Source organism: Strigops habroptila, chromosome Z, assembly GCF_004027225.2.
Source record: "Strigops habroptila isolate Jane chromosome Z, bStrHab1.2.pri, whole genome shotgun sequence".
NCBI classification, from domain to species: Eukaryota; Metazoa; Chordata; class Aves; order Psittaciformes; family Psittacidae; genus Strigops; species Strigops habroptila.
The window spans coordinates 30515418-30531685 of record NC_044302.2 but is presented as its reverse complement, the minus strand read 5'-3'; the positions used below and the strand labels follow the sequence as shown (position 1 = coordinate 30531685).

General features: G+C 41.9%; 2 protein-coding genes across 10 annotated transcripts in view; both read left to right on the top strand.

The window, feature by feature from the left end:
* The window catches only part of ATP6AP1L (ATPase H+ transporting accessory protein 1 like), a 756678-nt gene that overhangs the window by 26209 nt on the left and 714201 nt on the right, over nucleotides 1-16268 (top strand). The gene's annotated exons all lie outside the window — the stretch shown is intronic.
* MSH3 (mutS homolog 3) overlaps nucleotides 6-16268 on the top strand; it is a 109346-nt gene continuing 93083 nt past the window's right edge. For 2 of the 8 annotated variants that reach the window (XR_003989187.1, XM_030470271.1), the window contains exons 1-8: nucleotides 6-498; nucleotides 2196-2319; nucleotides 2917-3137; nucleotides 5981-6193; nucleotides 7325-7441; nucleotides 8343-8460; nucleotides 9999-10144; nucleotides 10687-10853. Coding sequence is in view for 7 of the 8 variants with exons in the window: in XM_030470271.1 (XP_030326131.1) it covers nucleotides 91-498; nucleotides 2196-2319; nucleotides 2917-3137; nucleotides 5981-6193; nucleotides 7325-7441; nucleotides 8343-8460; nucleotides 9999-10144; nucleotides 10687-10853 (1514 nt within the window). In the remaining variant the exon portion in view is untranslated. Of the gene's footprint in view, nucleotides 499-519; nucleotides 1850-2195; nucleotides 2320-2916; nucleotides 3138-5980; nucleotides 6194-7324; nucleotides 7442-8342; nucleotides 8461-9998; nucleotides 10145-10686; nucleotides 10854-16268 lie in introns of those variants that run through there. The other 6 variants (XM_030470269.1, XM_030470268.1, XM_030470273.1 and 3 more) reach the window with 5 other exon arrangements.

Below are 16268 nucleotides of genomic sequence, written 5' to 3'. Positions count from 1 at the left end.
CCGCCCGCGCGCCCACCGCCCCCGGCGGGCAGACCCCCGCCATACACGCGGTACCTCAGCGGCGGCCAGGGCAGGCTGCCGTCCTTGCCGATGCCCATATTCTGGCACACGGCCACGATGGAGTTCAACGAGCGCACCATGACGCCCACCGTCGCCTCCCTCCTCACCGGACCTCGGAGCGAGCGAGCGAGCGAACGCACAGCAGCCAGGCGGGCCGCTGTGAGAGGCGGCGGCGGCGCCCGCTGGGGCTGGAGGTTGTGTAGGGGCCGCAGCGCAGCGCGGGCGGAGGCCCTTCCCCCGCCGCCCCGCCCCGCGCCCGCTGTCGCATCCGGTGGGGAAGGTGGTGCCGGGGAGCGCGGCCTCGGCCCGGCGTCCGCCATCGGCATGCCGCGGGGGGGGCGGCGACGGCGGGAAGGCGGCGGCGGGCAGCAGCTGGTGCTGAGCAGGTTCTTCGGAGCGGCGGGGAGCGGCAGAGAGCAGGGTGCCGCCCGGCAGACGGTGCGCCCGGGGCGGTGGTTGGGGCTCAGGGCGCCTGGAGGGCGCGGGCCGGGCCGCTGAGGCCATGCCGGATTCCTCTCGGTGGTGGTGGAGGTCCCTCAGGCCTGTCTGGGTACCTCGTGTCAGGAAGGATGGAAGGCTGCCCTGCGGCGGCCCCTCCATCAGGCAGGGTCTCTAGCTTAACCACTGCTTGCTGTAGCATCCTTGCCTTGTGTAACACAGGGTAGCCATACCTAGTCTTTCAGGAAAGCGCAGTCATATTCCCATTTGGTAGGGCCTGAGGCTTGACATGACTACGGTGATCTTGGCAAAGCCAGTGCTTGCCACAGCTTCTCTCCTCTGCAGCAGGGTTGGACCCCCGGCACAGGTTCTGCCCCTGGGCCCTTGCTCCAGTCACGGAGCTCAGTCTCCTGTTTGGTGCAAGGCCAAGAGAGCTGCAGTGATCCAGCAGCCTCTCCATGTCGCTGCTGGGAAAAAAATGCTGTCTCTCAGTAACTGGGTTTCATCATGAGTTTATATTTTCCAGTCTCCCTGTAGTTAATATCTGTAGCCCTTTCTGGCACTGGAAAGGTGTCTGCTTTTTTCGCCTGTGTCTCAAGACAACTCTTTTTGTTATCTTGGGCCAAATATATTTTGTAAGGTGTGATTACCACTTTTTGCCCATGCAGAAAAGTTGCTTTCTAATTAGTGTTAATCTGGTGGTGTGTAATAGTGGACTTGGAAGGGGAACTCTCTGACACTCATGTGGGCTGTGCATGTGGGTATGTTATGTAGAGGTTATGGGCTTAGTTGCTGAGGGTGGAGTTCCTGTGTGGTTATAAGGAGATTGAATTTCCCCAGTAATACACTCAAAACTATCTGAGATTACTCTATGAAACGTGAATGCTAGCTGCTAAAAGTACCTGTTGTGTGTTTATATTTGCAGTTGAAACTTACTTCTTTAGTCATATTTACTGCATTCTGTCGATAAGTATGACTAAAGAAGTCATCAACGATGAAACAAATGATGAACGATGAATCAGAGATGAAACAAAATAAATTGTTGAATTTTCTGTTTGTGAAGTGTTAAAAGTGCATGTGTCAAAAGCCTTCTAAGGAGCAGTGGTTATAAGTACTGTGTTCTATACACAGGGGATGATACTAGATAGGTGTTTACAGATAGTTTAGGAAAATCTTTTAAGTGTGGATTAACATTTACAGGATGGTGTGCAGAAGATACTCTTCCATCATTGGAATGTAGGCCATAGGAAGTCGTAAGTGCCTCTTAGAGGCAAACGGACAGTATCCGACAAGAAGAGGACTCTGAACTATGGGAACGAAGATTTGCAGAAGAGATCTGATTCAGACACAGGTGTTCAGTGTGTGCTATGGTGGGAATGTCTGTTAAGTGCTGATTCAGTTTTCTGCCAGAGAGGTAGCTCTAAGCTGCCTTTTGAAGCTGTAGAAACTACAGGTGTTTCTTTCTAGCACAACAGCCAACTTGTTCACAGAATGCACTATTTATCTTTCTCTGGTGGCCTTGAATGTTAGAAGAACTATTTTATAAATAAAAAAGTGGATAGGTAAAATAAGGATTTCATGTATGGTAAATTAATTTCACACTATCTCTTTATGAATAATTGGGTGCATTATTATCTTTCATGGAAAATGGCAAAGAGAAAAAGTAACTGAATTTCTTTGTATAATTTATGTGTCAGGCTTCTGAATTTGGCACAAGAAGGACAACATCAAATGAAAGCAATGAACCCTGTGAAAAGAAGACCAAGGAACGACAAATTACTCTAGAAGACATCTGTAATCCACTCCAGACTCAGGATAAAAGTGAGTTTACTGTAAACGAACCTTCAAGCATTTATATCCAATAAATACTCTTTCATTGTCAAATGTAAATGGTGCTAGTAGAAAACCAGAAAAACAAATCAGTGAACTAAAGTTCATTACACTTACACTTCACTGAAAAGCACTCACTGTTCTTTTTAAAGAGGGAATAATATTCAGTTTTGTGGGTGTGGTGGTGATTTGAGATGTCATTAGGACACTATCAACTAGCAATATGGTCTGCTTAAAAACTGTAATGAAAAAATACCACTAGAGTTTTCTGATATTCATGGCTGATTTTGTGGCTTTGCAGTTATCCGTACAGAAAATAATTGTGTTTCTTTTCCAATGTATGAAGAAGAATACAGGTGGGGATTATTGATTTTCCAGGGAAGTAAATCAAGATGGTTACGCGCACGATTCTGTTGGGCTGGCAGAAATACTGCACTGGGAGAGGGGAAAGATTGTAGGGAAGAGAGCGACAGAGCAAGATGGTTGCTTTCTCTGCTTACTGATGTCATTCAAATAGACATTCTGTTTTAGAAAATAAGTTGCTAATATGTTTTTGGTATTTTTTTTTTTTTTTCCCGACTGAAAAAGAACCTCAGAAGTGTGAAAAGCCCCGTATATGTTTGCAAACTCTAGACAGACTGAGAGAATTCTGCAGTGATTCGGACCACCAATGTAACAGAGTCCAGGAGGATAGTTTTCAGAAGAAAGAATCTCTAAGTTTGGAAAAATGTCCCAGTATTATTGGAAAAAGTTCAGAACTGAAAAACCCTCTTCAGTCTTGGGACACTAGCCCAAAGGTTTCTCAGAAGGTACGTAGAGCTCTGGTCCAGTGCTGTGCAGATTACTTTTTATGGTTTAAAAAGGCAAGCTTTGGCACAAGATTCCCTTTGCGTTTTGGTGTTCTGTCATGAAACAGTGTAGCAGTGCCTAACAGACCGGTGTTTCTGTGTGGGTATTTTCCTGGAGCTCCTAGCATTGTGTGCTGGATGCCTCTTACAGCTCTTCAGATGTGCCACTGGAAAAAGCAGTAAGTAGAGAGCAGAAGCACTGGCAGCGTATCTTGTGATTATAAGTGAACCCATAATATTGTAATAACAAATATTGAGTGTGCCCTTTAGCTCAGCTTGCTTTCAGCTCTGTCAGTTTTGATACAAAACTGTAAAATTCCAAACAGGCTTTCTTTGCAAAAATACAATGTAGAATTACTACTGAGATGTAGCTTAATACAGTTGCTGATAAATCTTAACTACTTAAGATATGATTGGGTTTTCTTCATCTGCAGAAAATATGGGTGGCTCCCATGAAAAGTTATCATGTTAAAAGTAGATAAGAATATAATAGCACTTTGCTTTTCCTAATTATGGGGCTCATTAACATAATTAATTGGTTGATTTTGGCATCAGGTTGCTATATTTTAAGTACTGAAGTACTTCATTTTGAAGTGCCTGAAGGTCCTGGAAGGCATCTCATGGCTATCTGTGGTGGTGTTGCCTTGAGACTCAACTGCTCTTTAACAAAGCTTTGTATCTGTCTCTTTGGAAGAAGGTGGTTGTATGAAAGGTGGTATAATTGATTGGACATTCCCTGTCTGAAGGTCATGACCTTAAGCTGAGTGTCTGGGTTGTGTGAATGTGAGATCAAAAAGTAAATCTCTTGCTTGTGGCAAGAGATTTCTGTTGTGATGAGGGATTGAGATTGCAGGTATGGTCAGTTGGAGAACACAGGAAACTGACCCCTTCTCCGTCCCTCTTCTTAAAACCCTTAACTGTCTGGAACTTCCTAATTTCTGACCCTTTAGTCCATGCAGTTACACCAGATGCTGCCCCTGCTAGTTTAATCTGTAAGTCATACTTTAACATGTCTCACAGATGTTTGAGAACCAGTTCCAGATGCTGAAACTATAAAATCTATGTGTTTTACATGTGCATGCTTGTGAAACATGCATGGGGAGTATTTAGTGACTTTCTCTTCTGTAAACTGGAGACAGCATATGCCTGGCATAAGTTGTCAGTTAAAAATGTGTGTGTTACAGTAACCACAGTGGAAGTGCATGTTTGGTGAGCAAAGGCATGTTCAACATTCCTTCCTCCAGCCTGTGGGCCTAAGATTGTTGTTTCTGCAGGTTTCTCTTTATCTTTGAACAGATATGATTGTTAATCTTCTGTGTATTAGCTGGTGCAATATTTCTGCCTTCCATTACAACATTGGTTTCCAGTGCACTAATACTGTTGTGCTTTTTATACCAGTGTTGCCACTGTGTATTTGTACACTTAGGTGTACAAATTGCAAATGGCAGTTTGTTGCCAAACGGCATTTGGGTCCAGTCAATCATAGGTTGTCTGTGAGACTGGCAGCTGTTAACTCACTTCCTAGAGCACAAAGAAGGTCAGCTTTAACCACGTGCAGAGAGACTCTGCAAGCAAGATGTATGCAAAGTAAAAGTAAAGAGCAATTATTTCTTTATATACTCAGTAGATAGCGAGGACTCGTGACCTACTTGACAAAGTATTACTATCATCTTTCTCTGTAAGACACCTGCTGAGTCTGTGCTGCCCAGGCAGTCAGGTGGGGAAGGGCTGGCCTGCCTTGCTTGGAGTGGCTTATCTTAGATGCTTGTGTCTTGCTTTTTTCTTAGAGTTAGAACTTTTTAATGTGGGTAATTTTCTCGTAAATTCCTTAAGCTGCTAACTTACTACCATCCCAACAATTCAACTTCCATATGTGTTTTTACTTCTACTACTTTCTTTCATAACCTTATTTCACATGCTTTGTTACAGTAGTTTTCTCTGTAAAAAGAGACAAGGTCATACTAAACTTGTGGAGGGTGTTGTCTTTGTCTTTGTATTTTACTTTGTTTTTAACCGATTTTACCAGTACTTGATACCATGATATATGTGAGGAGGAACTTTGCTGTAAGTGAGGTGCACCTTATCAATGTTGTTCCAAAAGACTGAATCCACCACCCTGCTTACAGTATAGAACAAAAGAAAGTTGTAGAGCTGAAGTTGCTTGGCTAGCATAGGCTACATAATGTCATTGTAAATAATAAACCACAGAGATAGTGGTCTCAAAGCCTTAACTCTTAAGAGTTTTAGAAACTGTGATATAGATTTTCTGTGTTTTAGAATAAATTATTTTGGGACACTTGCAGAGCTTATGTAGGAAGGACAGACTGGAGAAGAAATACAGTTTTGGAGCTTGAGACAGTGAACTGAGACTTATATTGGAATTGGTTTATTTCTTGATTTACCATTTGGATTTTTGGAATGTTATTAATTTCTCTGCGCTGCAGTGTCTCATCTGTAAATTGGAGTGATTATTCATCTTCATTTTTATATCTGGCCGGTTTAGGCTGCCCAGGCTTTGCAGCCGGCATGTCTCTTGATCTGAGTTTTGAGAGCTCATGATACAATAGAGATCTGATTTCAGCTGAGATGTGTGAGGACAGCTGTGAAGCAAAATCTTTTACTTTCATGACTTTTTAATTCCTTTTAAATCCAAAGAAACTGTGTTCTGTATATCCTACTTTTGCCGAAGTTCTTGGGGCTATTTAATGCAAGAACAGTCATTAGCTGTATGGTTAATGTAAGCCAAGGTCTGCAGGGGCGAATGATTTGTTTAATAATTCCTAACTCTGCTTTTCCATCTACAGGAGGAGTTACGCTGTGACCTTAGTCAGTTCTCTGCATCTTTTAAGTCTTATGAAAATACTCAGAATACTTCAGATACAAATCTTAATAAGAGAACCAAAAGCATTTACACTCCACTAGAACTTCAGTTCCTAGAAATGAAGAAACAGCATAAAGATGCTGTTTTATGCGTGGAATGTGGCTACAAATATCGCTTCTTTGGAGAAGATGCAGAGGTAATTCTTTTTTGTCAGGACTATGGAAAGATACTTGCATTATGTTAGTGTTGTACTATGTCTGTGGCCACTTCAAGAAGGAATGTTTTTGAGAGGCATAAATTTTGTGGGGTTTTTTAGTACTTGAAATCAAGATGAAAAATCTCTGCATACTGAAACTGAAGACTATTCATTCCACATACACTTTTTACTAAAATAGCATTTGTTATTTTGTAATCATATGCTTGCTGTCCTGCCTATTGAGAACTTTAGATGAGATCCTGGAATGTTCAGATGCATGTTCACATGCGGCACCTACACGTGCCTGATCTGTAGAACTGGAAAGTACTTTGCATCAAACTTAATTCTAAAATGACAGTTCATAAATGGTTTGTAATGAGGTTTTTTCATGATCTGTCCCAAAATCATTGCTACCAACCTTTGATCTGTGCTGTTTCCATACTCGGGACCAGGGAGAAACTTTGCTTAGTTACTGAGAATTAATTTTCCTGGTCAAATTTGTACTGTGTAATTTGCCTACCTGTTTGCTGGTGCACTCAGAGTCCAGAATCAGAAATATACCATCCAGGTGCACAGTTAAGGGTTTGGCTGCAGTTCCTGCTAGAGAACACTTTCCTTAGTCAGTGTACACCTACCTTTTGCCAAGGGGCAAAAAAGCAAATACAAATCATATATTATTTTTTTGTTGTTTTTCTTCTGTGGAGTATTTAGCTTCCACTGCTGTTGGATAAAGGTTTTTCAGTATTATAATTGATTAGCTAGCTTAATAACTGCAGTTAAAATGACTCCTTTCTGCATATTTAGCATTATGGAAATTCTTTGACCCATTGTTGAGCTGTATTGCAGAATCTGTGTGTGTGTGGTGTAGGTGGCTTACCTTATGGTGGTAAAGATCAAGGTGCAGCATAATAATCTGACATGTGAAGTCTGTGGTACTGAAGCCTCTGCTAGTGACAACATGCTGGGACAGGAAGGTGGAGGGGCCCAGCTCTCTGTTATTTTTTTTTTCCTGTGATGTTTTCCTTTTGACATTCAACTCTTAATTGTAGTTGTGCATCAGTGTTGTCATAGAGATGAGCTCAAGTATTGCCTTTTGAATTATTGGCTGACTCTTCTTCCTGTACTTTGCAGATTGCAGCTAAAGAACTGAACATTTATTGTCATCAGGATCATAACTTTATGACTGCCAGTATACCGAGTCACAGGCTGTTTGTCCACGTGCGGAGACTTGTAGCAAAAGGATATAAGGTTATTCTTGGCTTTTATTAAATGATGTTAAGTAAGAATAACACTGGAATAACTTATTCTACCAGAGTCTTATTTCAACTGCCAAGTGGGAAACTCATTATCACCTGTTTTTGTGATTAAAATGGCTAACTTTCCTTTGTTTAAATATCTGTATCCTGTGGGGCATCATGGAATTTAAGTAGATTGAAGCTTCCTCCCTTTTACAGAAAAGTATGTTTTCTAGAACAGTTCTTTTAGGTTTTTTTATCAGGCCTTTGAATTTCATAAAGATTATATGTTATATCGTGTTATATTATAGCTTACCATACTTTATTATATTTTATATGACATTTTATTACGTTTACATACATAATATCCTATAATATCATACTATAGTATATTGACTATTACATTATATATTACTTTACATTACTTATACATCGTATTGTATTATATATCCTCTCTCTATTCTGTTCTTCCTCACATCCCTGTTTTTCTTCTCTCAAACCATATTTTTCTTTCTCTTTTCCTTCCTATTGTTGATCCCTGTAATTCTGTTGCTTTCTGTTGATACCTCTGGGGGTTTTTTTGCTCATTATAAGAAAAGGACTGTTGAATCTAAATTGATTGCAGCAATCATTCTCTGGCAATTGGTGAACTCTAGCTAAATTGTTTCAAAACAGGACAAGAAGCCACAGGGTCAGAAGTTGAAAGGGTGGTTGGAAGTGGAAAGAGCGTAAGGAAAAGCAGTGCCTTACAGCCTCATTAGGTGGATTGACAGTAGTCTCCGCCCTTCCTGCTCAGCTTTAATGATTCACTAGCTGTTTGCACATCTTAAAAGATCACCAAATTTCTATAATAGTAAAAAAAAAATCATTTATTATCAAAGAGCTAACTTTGTTTCTTGTTTGTGTGCCTGTAGGTTGGAGTAATAAAACAAATGGAAACTGCAGCACTGAAGGCTGCTGGAGAAAATAAAAGCTCTCTCTTCAGCCGGAAACTGACTGCTCTCTACACAAAGTCTACGCTTATTGGAGAAGATATCCTTTTTCAAATAAATTTGGTTTCAGACTCTAGTCTTTGGTGTATGAGAAGACATAATTCTAGTCTTACCAGCTTGATGGAACACGACTAGCTAGTGGCTGAGTGACAGCAGGAAATGCAGTTCTTTAATGTTGTGGTAAACAACATGCTGGCTTTATAAAGAATTTAATCTCTTCAGGGCTTTAGGTTTGTTGTGAAACAGCAGAGCTTGTGTCAACTGTAGTTGCTTTCTGAAGTCAAGAGAGTGGACTTCCCAAGTCTACAGCGTCCTGCAGGTCTTGTCTTCAACTGGATGTTTCACTAGATTGAGAATGCATAGCATTAGTGATTCAGGAGGGTGTGAAGGAAGAAGAATTTGCTGTCTGGTGTCAACAATCTGCTTTAAAGTGAAAAGGTGATACAATCAGTGGACTGTTAAAAAACTACCTAGGTAATTAATTCTTGACTGTTACATGAAAGAGAAAATGAGATAGAAGCAGCCTTTAACACGTGAAGCTGTTTTCTGAATTTCTTTCCTTCCAGTCTTAGTTTTAATAACTGCTTCCTTATCTAGCTAATGTTTTGGTTTTTTTGTAATTTATCAAACTAGTACCTACTAGATATCAAGAGCTAAAAAGATTGTTAGATTAAAAAGACCGTTAGATTAATACCTATGAGGTTGCACTTCAGTAGGTCCACAGAGATGCTGCGAGGGCTGGAGCAGCTCTGCTCTGGAGACAGGCTGAGAGAGCTGGGCTGCTTCAGCCTGCAGAAGAGAAGGCTCCTTAAGGGGACACCTTAGAGCAGCTCCAGTGCCTAAAGGGGCTACAAGAAAGCTGGAGAGGGGCTTTGGACAAGGGCCTCTAGGGACAGGACAAGGGGGAATGGCTTTAACCTGACAGAAGGGAGACTGAGATGAGCTCTTAGGCAGAGGTTCCTCCCTGTGACGGTAGTGAGGCCCTGGCACAGGTTGCCCAGAGAAGCTGTGGCTGCCCCATCCCTGGCAGTGCTCAAGGCCAGGTTGGATGGGGCTTGGAGCAACCTGGTCTGATGGAAGGTGTCCCTGCCTGTGGCAGGGGGTTGGAACTGGATGAGCCTTAAGGTCCCTTCAGTCTGTGATTCTATGATGATTATGTTGGAAAACTGCTAGTATACTTGCAGACCTTCTTGTAATGGTTGGCAAACTGGATGAAAGCAGGCTCAGCAGTATGACCCAAGCTGGTGGATATATGTGCAGCAAGTTTTCAGTGCACCTAACACTCCTGCTGAGATCTAGACTTTTGCTTAACTCAGGGAATTGTTTGCTTTTTAGTTGCTGCATGACAGTTGCGGTTATTTTTTTATTGTTGTGTGCATATGGTTTGTGGATATAAAGTCAAAGTGGCAAGGTGAAGCAGCCCATGTGCAGAATGAGCTGCTGGTTAGACTTCTGACATAGCACCCAAATCGGAGCAGGAGTCACAAAATACATTTGAGAAGGACTTAGGTCTAGAAGGACGTGTGAATAATCCACCAATGTCTGTGTAGGATTATTTTTTTTTTTAACGTTTGTTACATGTGAACCCTTTGCTGAAGCTAGATGATTCTCTAGATGTTGAAGATGTAACAACAGATGTCCCTGATAACTACCTCCTCTGTATCTGTGAAAATGGAGAAAACTTGAAAGGCCGAAAGAAAGGTGACATTGTCATAGGCATCATGGTAAGTCAGTTTCTCAGGGGAATCGGTATCTTAAGGTTCGTATGGGTTTTTTTGGGGTGGTGTTTTCTTAGGGTTTTTGAGAGGTGGGTGGTTGTCTTCTTAAATTCGTAATTGTTCTTTTAGATTCCTTGGGACTTTTGTTTATTGTTTTGGGGGGGTTTTTTGTTAACAAAGTGCAGTTTAGATAAGATGTCATCTCTGTGTGATAACTGAAGACCAGCCTGCTTGTAATTCATTAATTTAAAACCATCTCGATTTTGCTTGTGTTTGACTGTCACACTGTAGCTGGGAGTGCTAGGATGAGTTTCCAGGCTGAACTGCATGCACCTTCCATAGACTTCCAATTATATACATTTGCCTAGTAATAAAAGTTAACAGTGATGATCTGATGATAGCAAGTGCATCTGCCACTTTCACTAACCATGCGGGTGCTGTATAATTTTGTGCTATACACCATAATCTTTGGGCTTAACAGTGTGAGTCACTGAAATACCCCCTGAAAATTAATTTTTTTTTTTTTTTAATTTTTTTTAATTTGACAGGCAGTCCAACCAACTACTGGAGAAGTGATTTTTGACAGTTTTCGGGACTGTGCATCTCGCTCAGAATTAGAGAGCCGGGTTTTGCGCCTGCAGCCAGTTGAAATAATACTTCCATCTAGCTTATCAGATCAATCTGAAAAGCTCATCAACAGTATAACCTCCATGAGGTATGTTCTATGGGAATTTTATTGCTTGGGTTTTTTTGCCTTTTTTTTTAATTGCAACATAGCTATTGATGGAATTTAGATCCAGAAGCAAGTATGGATGTGTAGTTCTGTAATGGCCCATTTCAGAATGACTGTAGTTTGCTACTGGGCTGAAAATTCCCCACAGCCCACTGAGTTGTGGGCACTCATTCTTAAATTGTATTTAGACTGAAATTTATGACTTCGGTCTGTGAGAGATTTGTGCAGCTGCACATTTCTGTGTTCATTTAGATAGACTTGCTCACACACGCCCAATGATGTGACCTGTTGGATTTATTTCAGAGCTCATGCACTTATCTTTGTATTGAAAAGTGGTATTATGTGGCTGTTTTTCTTGTTTGTCATAGTCTGAAGATCTCTAAAAGGCATGAAACTGTGTATTAATGTAGATAGGCATACAAAACTTTTGCAAGTGGTATTTATCATAGAATCATAGAATAGTCAGGGTTGGAAGGGACCTTAAGATCATCTAGTTGCAATGCCCATGCCATGGGCAGGGAAACCTCACACTAGACCATGTCACCCAAGACTCCGTCTAAGCTGGGCTTGAACACCAGCGGGGATGAAGCATTCACAACTTCCGTGGGCAACCCATTCGAGTGCTTCACCACCCTCACAGTAAAGAGCTTCCTTCTATCTACTCTAAACTTCCCCTGTTTAAGTTTGAACCCATTGCCCCTTGTCCTATCACTACAGTCCCTAATGAAGAGTCCCTCCTTAGCATCCCTGTAGGCCCCCTTCAGATATTGGAAGGCTGCTATGAGGTCTCCACGCAGCTTCTCTTCTCCAGGCTGAACAGGCCCAACTTTCTCAGCCTGTCTTCATACAGGAGGTGCTCCAGCCCCCTGATCATCCTTGTGGCCCTCCTCTGGACTTGTTCCAACAGCTCCATGTCCTTTTTATGTTGAGGACACCAGAACTGTTCACAGTACTCCACACACCTCGTGAATGCTGAGGTCTCACGAGAGCAGAGTAGAGGGACAGGATCACCTCCTTTGACCTGCTGGTCACGCTGCTTTTGATGCAGCCCAGGATACGGTTGGCTTTCTGGGCTGCGAGTGCACACTGAAGCTGGATCATGTTCAGTTTCTCATCAGCCAACACCCCCAAGTCCTTTTCTGCAGGGCTGCTCCGAATCTCTTCTCCGCCCAACCTGTAGCGGTGCCTGGGATTGCCCCGACCCAGGTGTAGGACCTTGCATTTGGCTTGGTTGAACTCCATGAGGTTGGCACTGGCCCACCTCTCAAGCGTGTCAAGGTGCCTCTGGATGGCATTCCAGTATTTCATTCTGTTTGTCATATTACACTGTCTTGAACTTGGATACAAGCTTGTGTATTGTGTTGTGAAGTACTGTGACTGATCATCTGTTTATATTTTGTGTTCTTGTTTTGTATTTCAAGAGTAAATTTGTTAGATGTTTTCTGTATCAGTTACATGGTGGAATGAAGCAAGAGTAGGATGTAATTTGAAGAAGTCAACTCTGTACATTTTGTACCTCACTTCAACTCTGCCCAAATCATCATCTTGTAGCTTCCTTTCATGCTCTTGATGGCTGAGTTACTTTATCAGTCTGTTCCACAGGCATTCCTTTCCCCACCTGGCAGTGTAATCCTTCTTCATCCCCCTTTACTAAAAAGGAGATAAAGTTGACGTGAAATGGTGGGTAGGCAAGTCATCGGGAGAAGATGTTTCCCCCTCTTCTCTGTCCTGGTGAGACTTCTCCCCTGCAGTCCTGCATCCATCTCTGGGGCAACAACACAGGAGGGACGTGGAGCTGTTGGAGCAAGTCCAGGGGAGGCCACGGAGATGCTGCAAGGAGTGGAGCAGCTCTGCTCTGGAGACAGGCTGAGAGAGCTGGGCTGCTTCAGCCTGGAGAAGAGAAGGCTCCAGGGAGACTTTAGAGCAGCTCCAGTGCCTAAAGGGGCTGACAAGAAATCTAGAGAGGGGCTTTTGACAAGGGCCTGTAGGGACAGGACAAGGGGAATGGCTTTAACCTGACAGAGGGGAGATTGAGATGAGCTCTCAGGGAGAAGTTCTTCCCTGTGAGGGTGGTGAGGCCCTGGCACAGGTTGCTCAGAGAAGCTGTGGCTGCCCCATCCCTGGCAGTGCTCAAGGCCAGGTTGGACGGGGCTTGGAGCAACCTGGTCTAGTGGAAGGTATCCCTGCCCATGGCAGGGGGTTGGAACTGGATGAACTTGAAGGTCCTTTTTAACCTGAAAACCATTCTGGGGTTCTGTGATATTGTGGCACACTATGGGAACTTGCACAGATGTTGCTCTACTCAGCTATGAAGCTTTCAAGGGCATGTGTATGTGACAGGCAAGACTGAGACGAGGGACTGAAAACGTCTGATTTGGTCTTGGGAATCTTAGGAAAATGTTCCTTGTGAGAGTGGTGTATTCATCACCATTCAGAGGTGTTGTGGCACTTCCACTTGTAGTGTAGTGTGCTCTTGACATACTAGGCTCTTTTGTTCCCTCAGCTCATGTATGGACTGCAAAGCCATAGGAGTTGAAAAGGTTAGCTCTTATTAGATGCACTGAGCAAGCAGTATCAATCTATTTCCTGGCAGTAAAATGGCTTATTAAGACTTGGCCAAATAAAATACCAGATTAGGAAGTAACTGACCTTTTCCAGTTGTGAACAGTTGGACGTTTTTGCTTTGCTAATCCTTTTACTTTGGTAACTTTAGCAAATTAATTCTATAGGTGTATGCCCAAAACATTTCTAAGTGTACCACAATGAAGATCAGCAATTCTTAGTTTTATTTGTTTGCTTTGTTGTTTTGTTGGTTTTGTTTTCTTTGTTGTGTTGTGTTGCGCTGACGGTTTTGTGGAAACCAGAGGAAGGTAGAACGATGTAATAAGCCAACAAAGCAAATGCATTTTTCAAAAAGAAATGTTACCGTTGCAGGTTGAGGTAATTCTGATGCAGGTTCAAGAGAGCGACTTTTTTGTTGGTGGGTTTTTGGTTTTTTTTTGTGTTGTACACAGATGAGAATGTTAGTAACTAACTTCTGACATAAAAAAAATACCACCCATTAGTTGATTTTGTGAACAGGTATTAGTTTGTAGGTTTTTCCTCTTTCTGGCAATTTTCTAGGCAGCTTGCCAGCCTAAATGTCCTTAATTACATGGGAGTGGTAAAAATAAAGCACATTAGTACCCTTCAGTAGTCCTATTTCAAAACCAATTCTTCAGGGATTTTCTCATATGAAGGATTAAACCGCTAGAGGGCCCTGAAGTATTTAAAGTGGTTCCAGTATCCTGCTTTCTTGTGCTTTTAACTAGGCTTCAGTTTTTATGTAATTGCTTTTCTACACGCAGTAATCTTATTTTAGTGCATATTGGGTGGTCTAAATTATTCAATTTTGGTTATTGTCTATTAGCTGGTAATTTCATTCTTAGTCTGCTTTTTCTAATTACTCCTGATGATGAGATTTGTCTGTTAGCTGGGAAAGTTTTCATTTCAAGAATGTTTTGGAAGACCTTTCTGACTAAACACATATGAAATAGATCTTGTGTTTCAAGAATGCTCCTCATGAAGTGGAAAATCACTGAATTTGTGAAAACAGGGTACACATGGAAGAGAAAAGTAGTCTCAGAAGGTGTACAGGTTGGAGTGGATAAGAGAAGGGTCTTTGTGTTTGCTGCATGCCCATGCCATGTAAGAACTGCTGCAGGGGTTTCTCTGAGTTACACAGGCGATGATTTGGTTTTAGATGTTGTGTATTAGAACTTCGCACTGAGTGACTCTTGAAAAAAGAGTGTGTTGATGGTTCTTAAAAAAAGAAATTAAAATGTTTAGTCGAGATAAACCACTACAGCTTTATGAGAGGAGTCATGCCTGGTTATACTGACAGAGTTGAAAGTATCTGTGTGCTTTCCTTCCATTTCTATCTTTTTTCTACAAAGACCAAATATGAATATTATATGCTGGTGTACATGTCTCTCTGCCTTTATTCTAAAAAGAGAAAACATACATAATGTACCTATTTCTCCTTATGGAATGCTATGACTTCCTCTTTCTGTTCCCTCCCCATTGCCACCACAGCTATGTCCACGTTCAGCTGTGCCACTCACATTATTTACTGGTACTTCTATTTTGATATTGTGCACATTTTTGCATGAAAGTTAATAACTAGAAACTACTATTGAAGGACAGATTTAATGACTAATAAATACTATTTGAGGATACTGAACTGGACGTCAGTTTTGGTGGAGTGTCTGCCTTTAAAACGAAAGCGTAAGTTAAAAGTCTGTTACAGAAACTGGTTCAGGACAAACTGTTCTGGTGGGTACTGTGTTCCTGACCCGTTAGTAACATCTGTTCACAACTGCTGGCCTGGGTGGAGGAAAATCTTTCACACTTTTAGTTTCTTTCCTTCTAGAAAACCAAGAAAACATTCGTGCCTTGAAAAAATACATGTTTTTACAGGGAAACATTGTGTTTTGTACTCTAAGCTCTTCCTAGTCAAGGGTCAGTACCCATTTTCCTTAACATTGGCTGCTTTGAAAGATTGCATGTACTGGTCTTCCTCAAATTATTTTTGAGGCTCCTTTCCCTTTTGGTTGCTCTTCTCACATACCCCTTTTTTGTTTCTTTGAAAAATCCAGCACATCTTAAGGGTGGCCCAGTACTCCTCTTTAAATTTTTTTCCACTTGCACTTTTTTATGTAATATTTTATTCTGTAGCATCCTTTGGCACCATGTAAAAACACATTGATCACAAGTACTTCACTTCCAATACAAAGCTTCATTTCACCTAAGTCTGCACTGTTTTGGGATTCTTTTTTACATGTCTTGTTTGACGTCTGGCCAGCAGTCTGGAATCAGTAACTAACCTCTTGTCTATGCCCACAGATTTTTCACTTTATTCTGTTTGCAGAGCATAATGTCCTCCCTCTTTTAGCTTGGGCCTGTAATCTGGGAGGCAGTTTTGACACAACGTCCATCACACACTGCTTTGTTTAGGCTGCAGGTAGGTCTGCTATTGTTCTCCTGTAATATGTCTTAAGATTTTATTCCTTCTGATCATGTCATTCAGGTTTCTGTTTTTGCTTGAGTAGTGCAATGTTGTCTTTGCCTTGGGGTTTGCTCCCTGGAATTCCTTTCTTTTTCAAATCCATTGAGTACTGAAATCATCCTCCCTGCTCACCGGTGTGATCAAATCCCTCAAGCAGCTGACCCTCTGTCATCACATGCAGCCCACTCCTTTTTCTTTGTGTTTAAGGACCTTTACAGATAACATTTCAAGCTCTTTCTGCTTACAGTTAAGCCAGTGCAGTGCTGATACCCGCTCTGTTTTAGCAGTGACTTCTGCCTTTAGCTTCATGAGTCGTGGTCTTTCAGGTACCTGCATTGCGCCACAGGTGT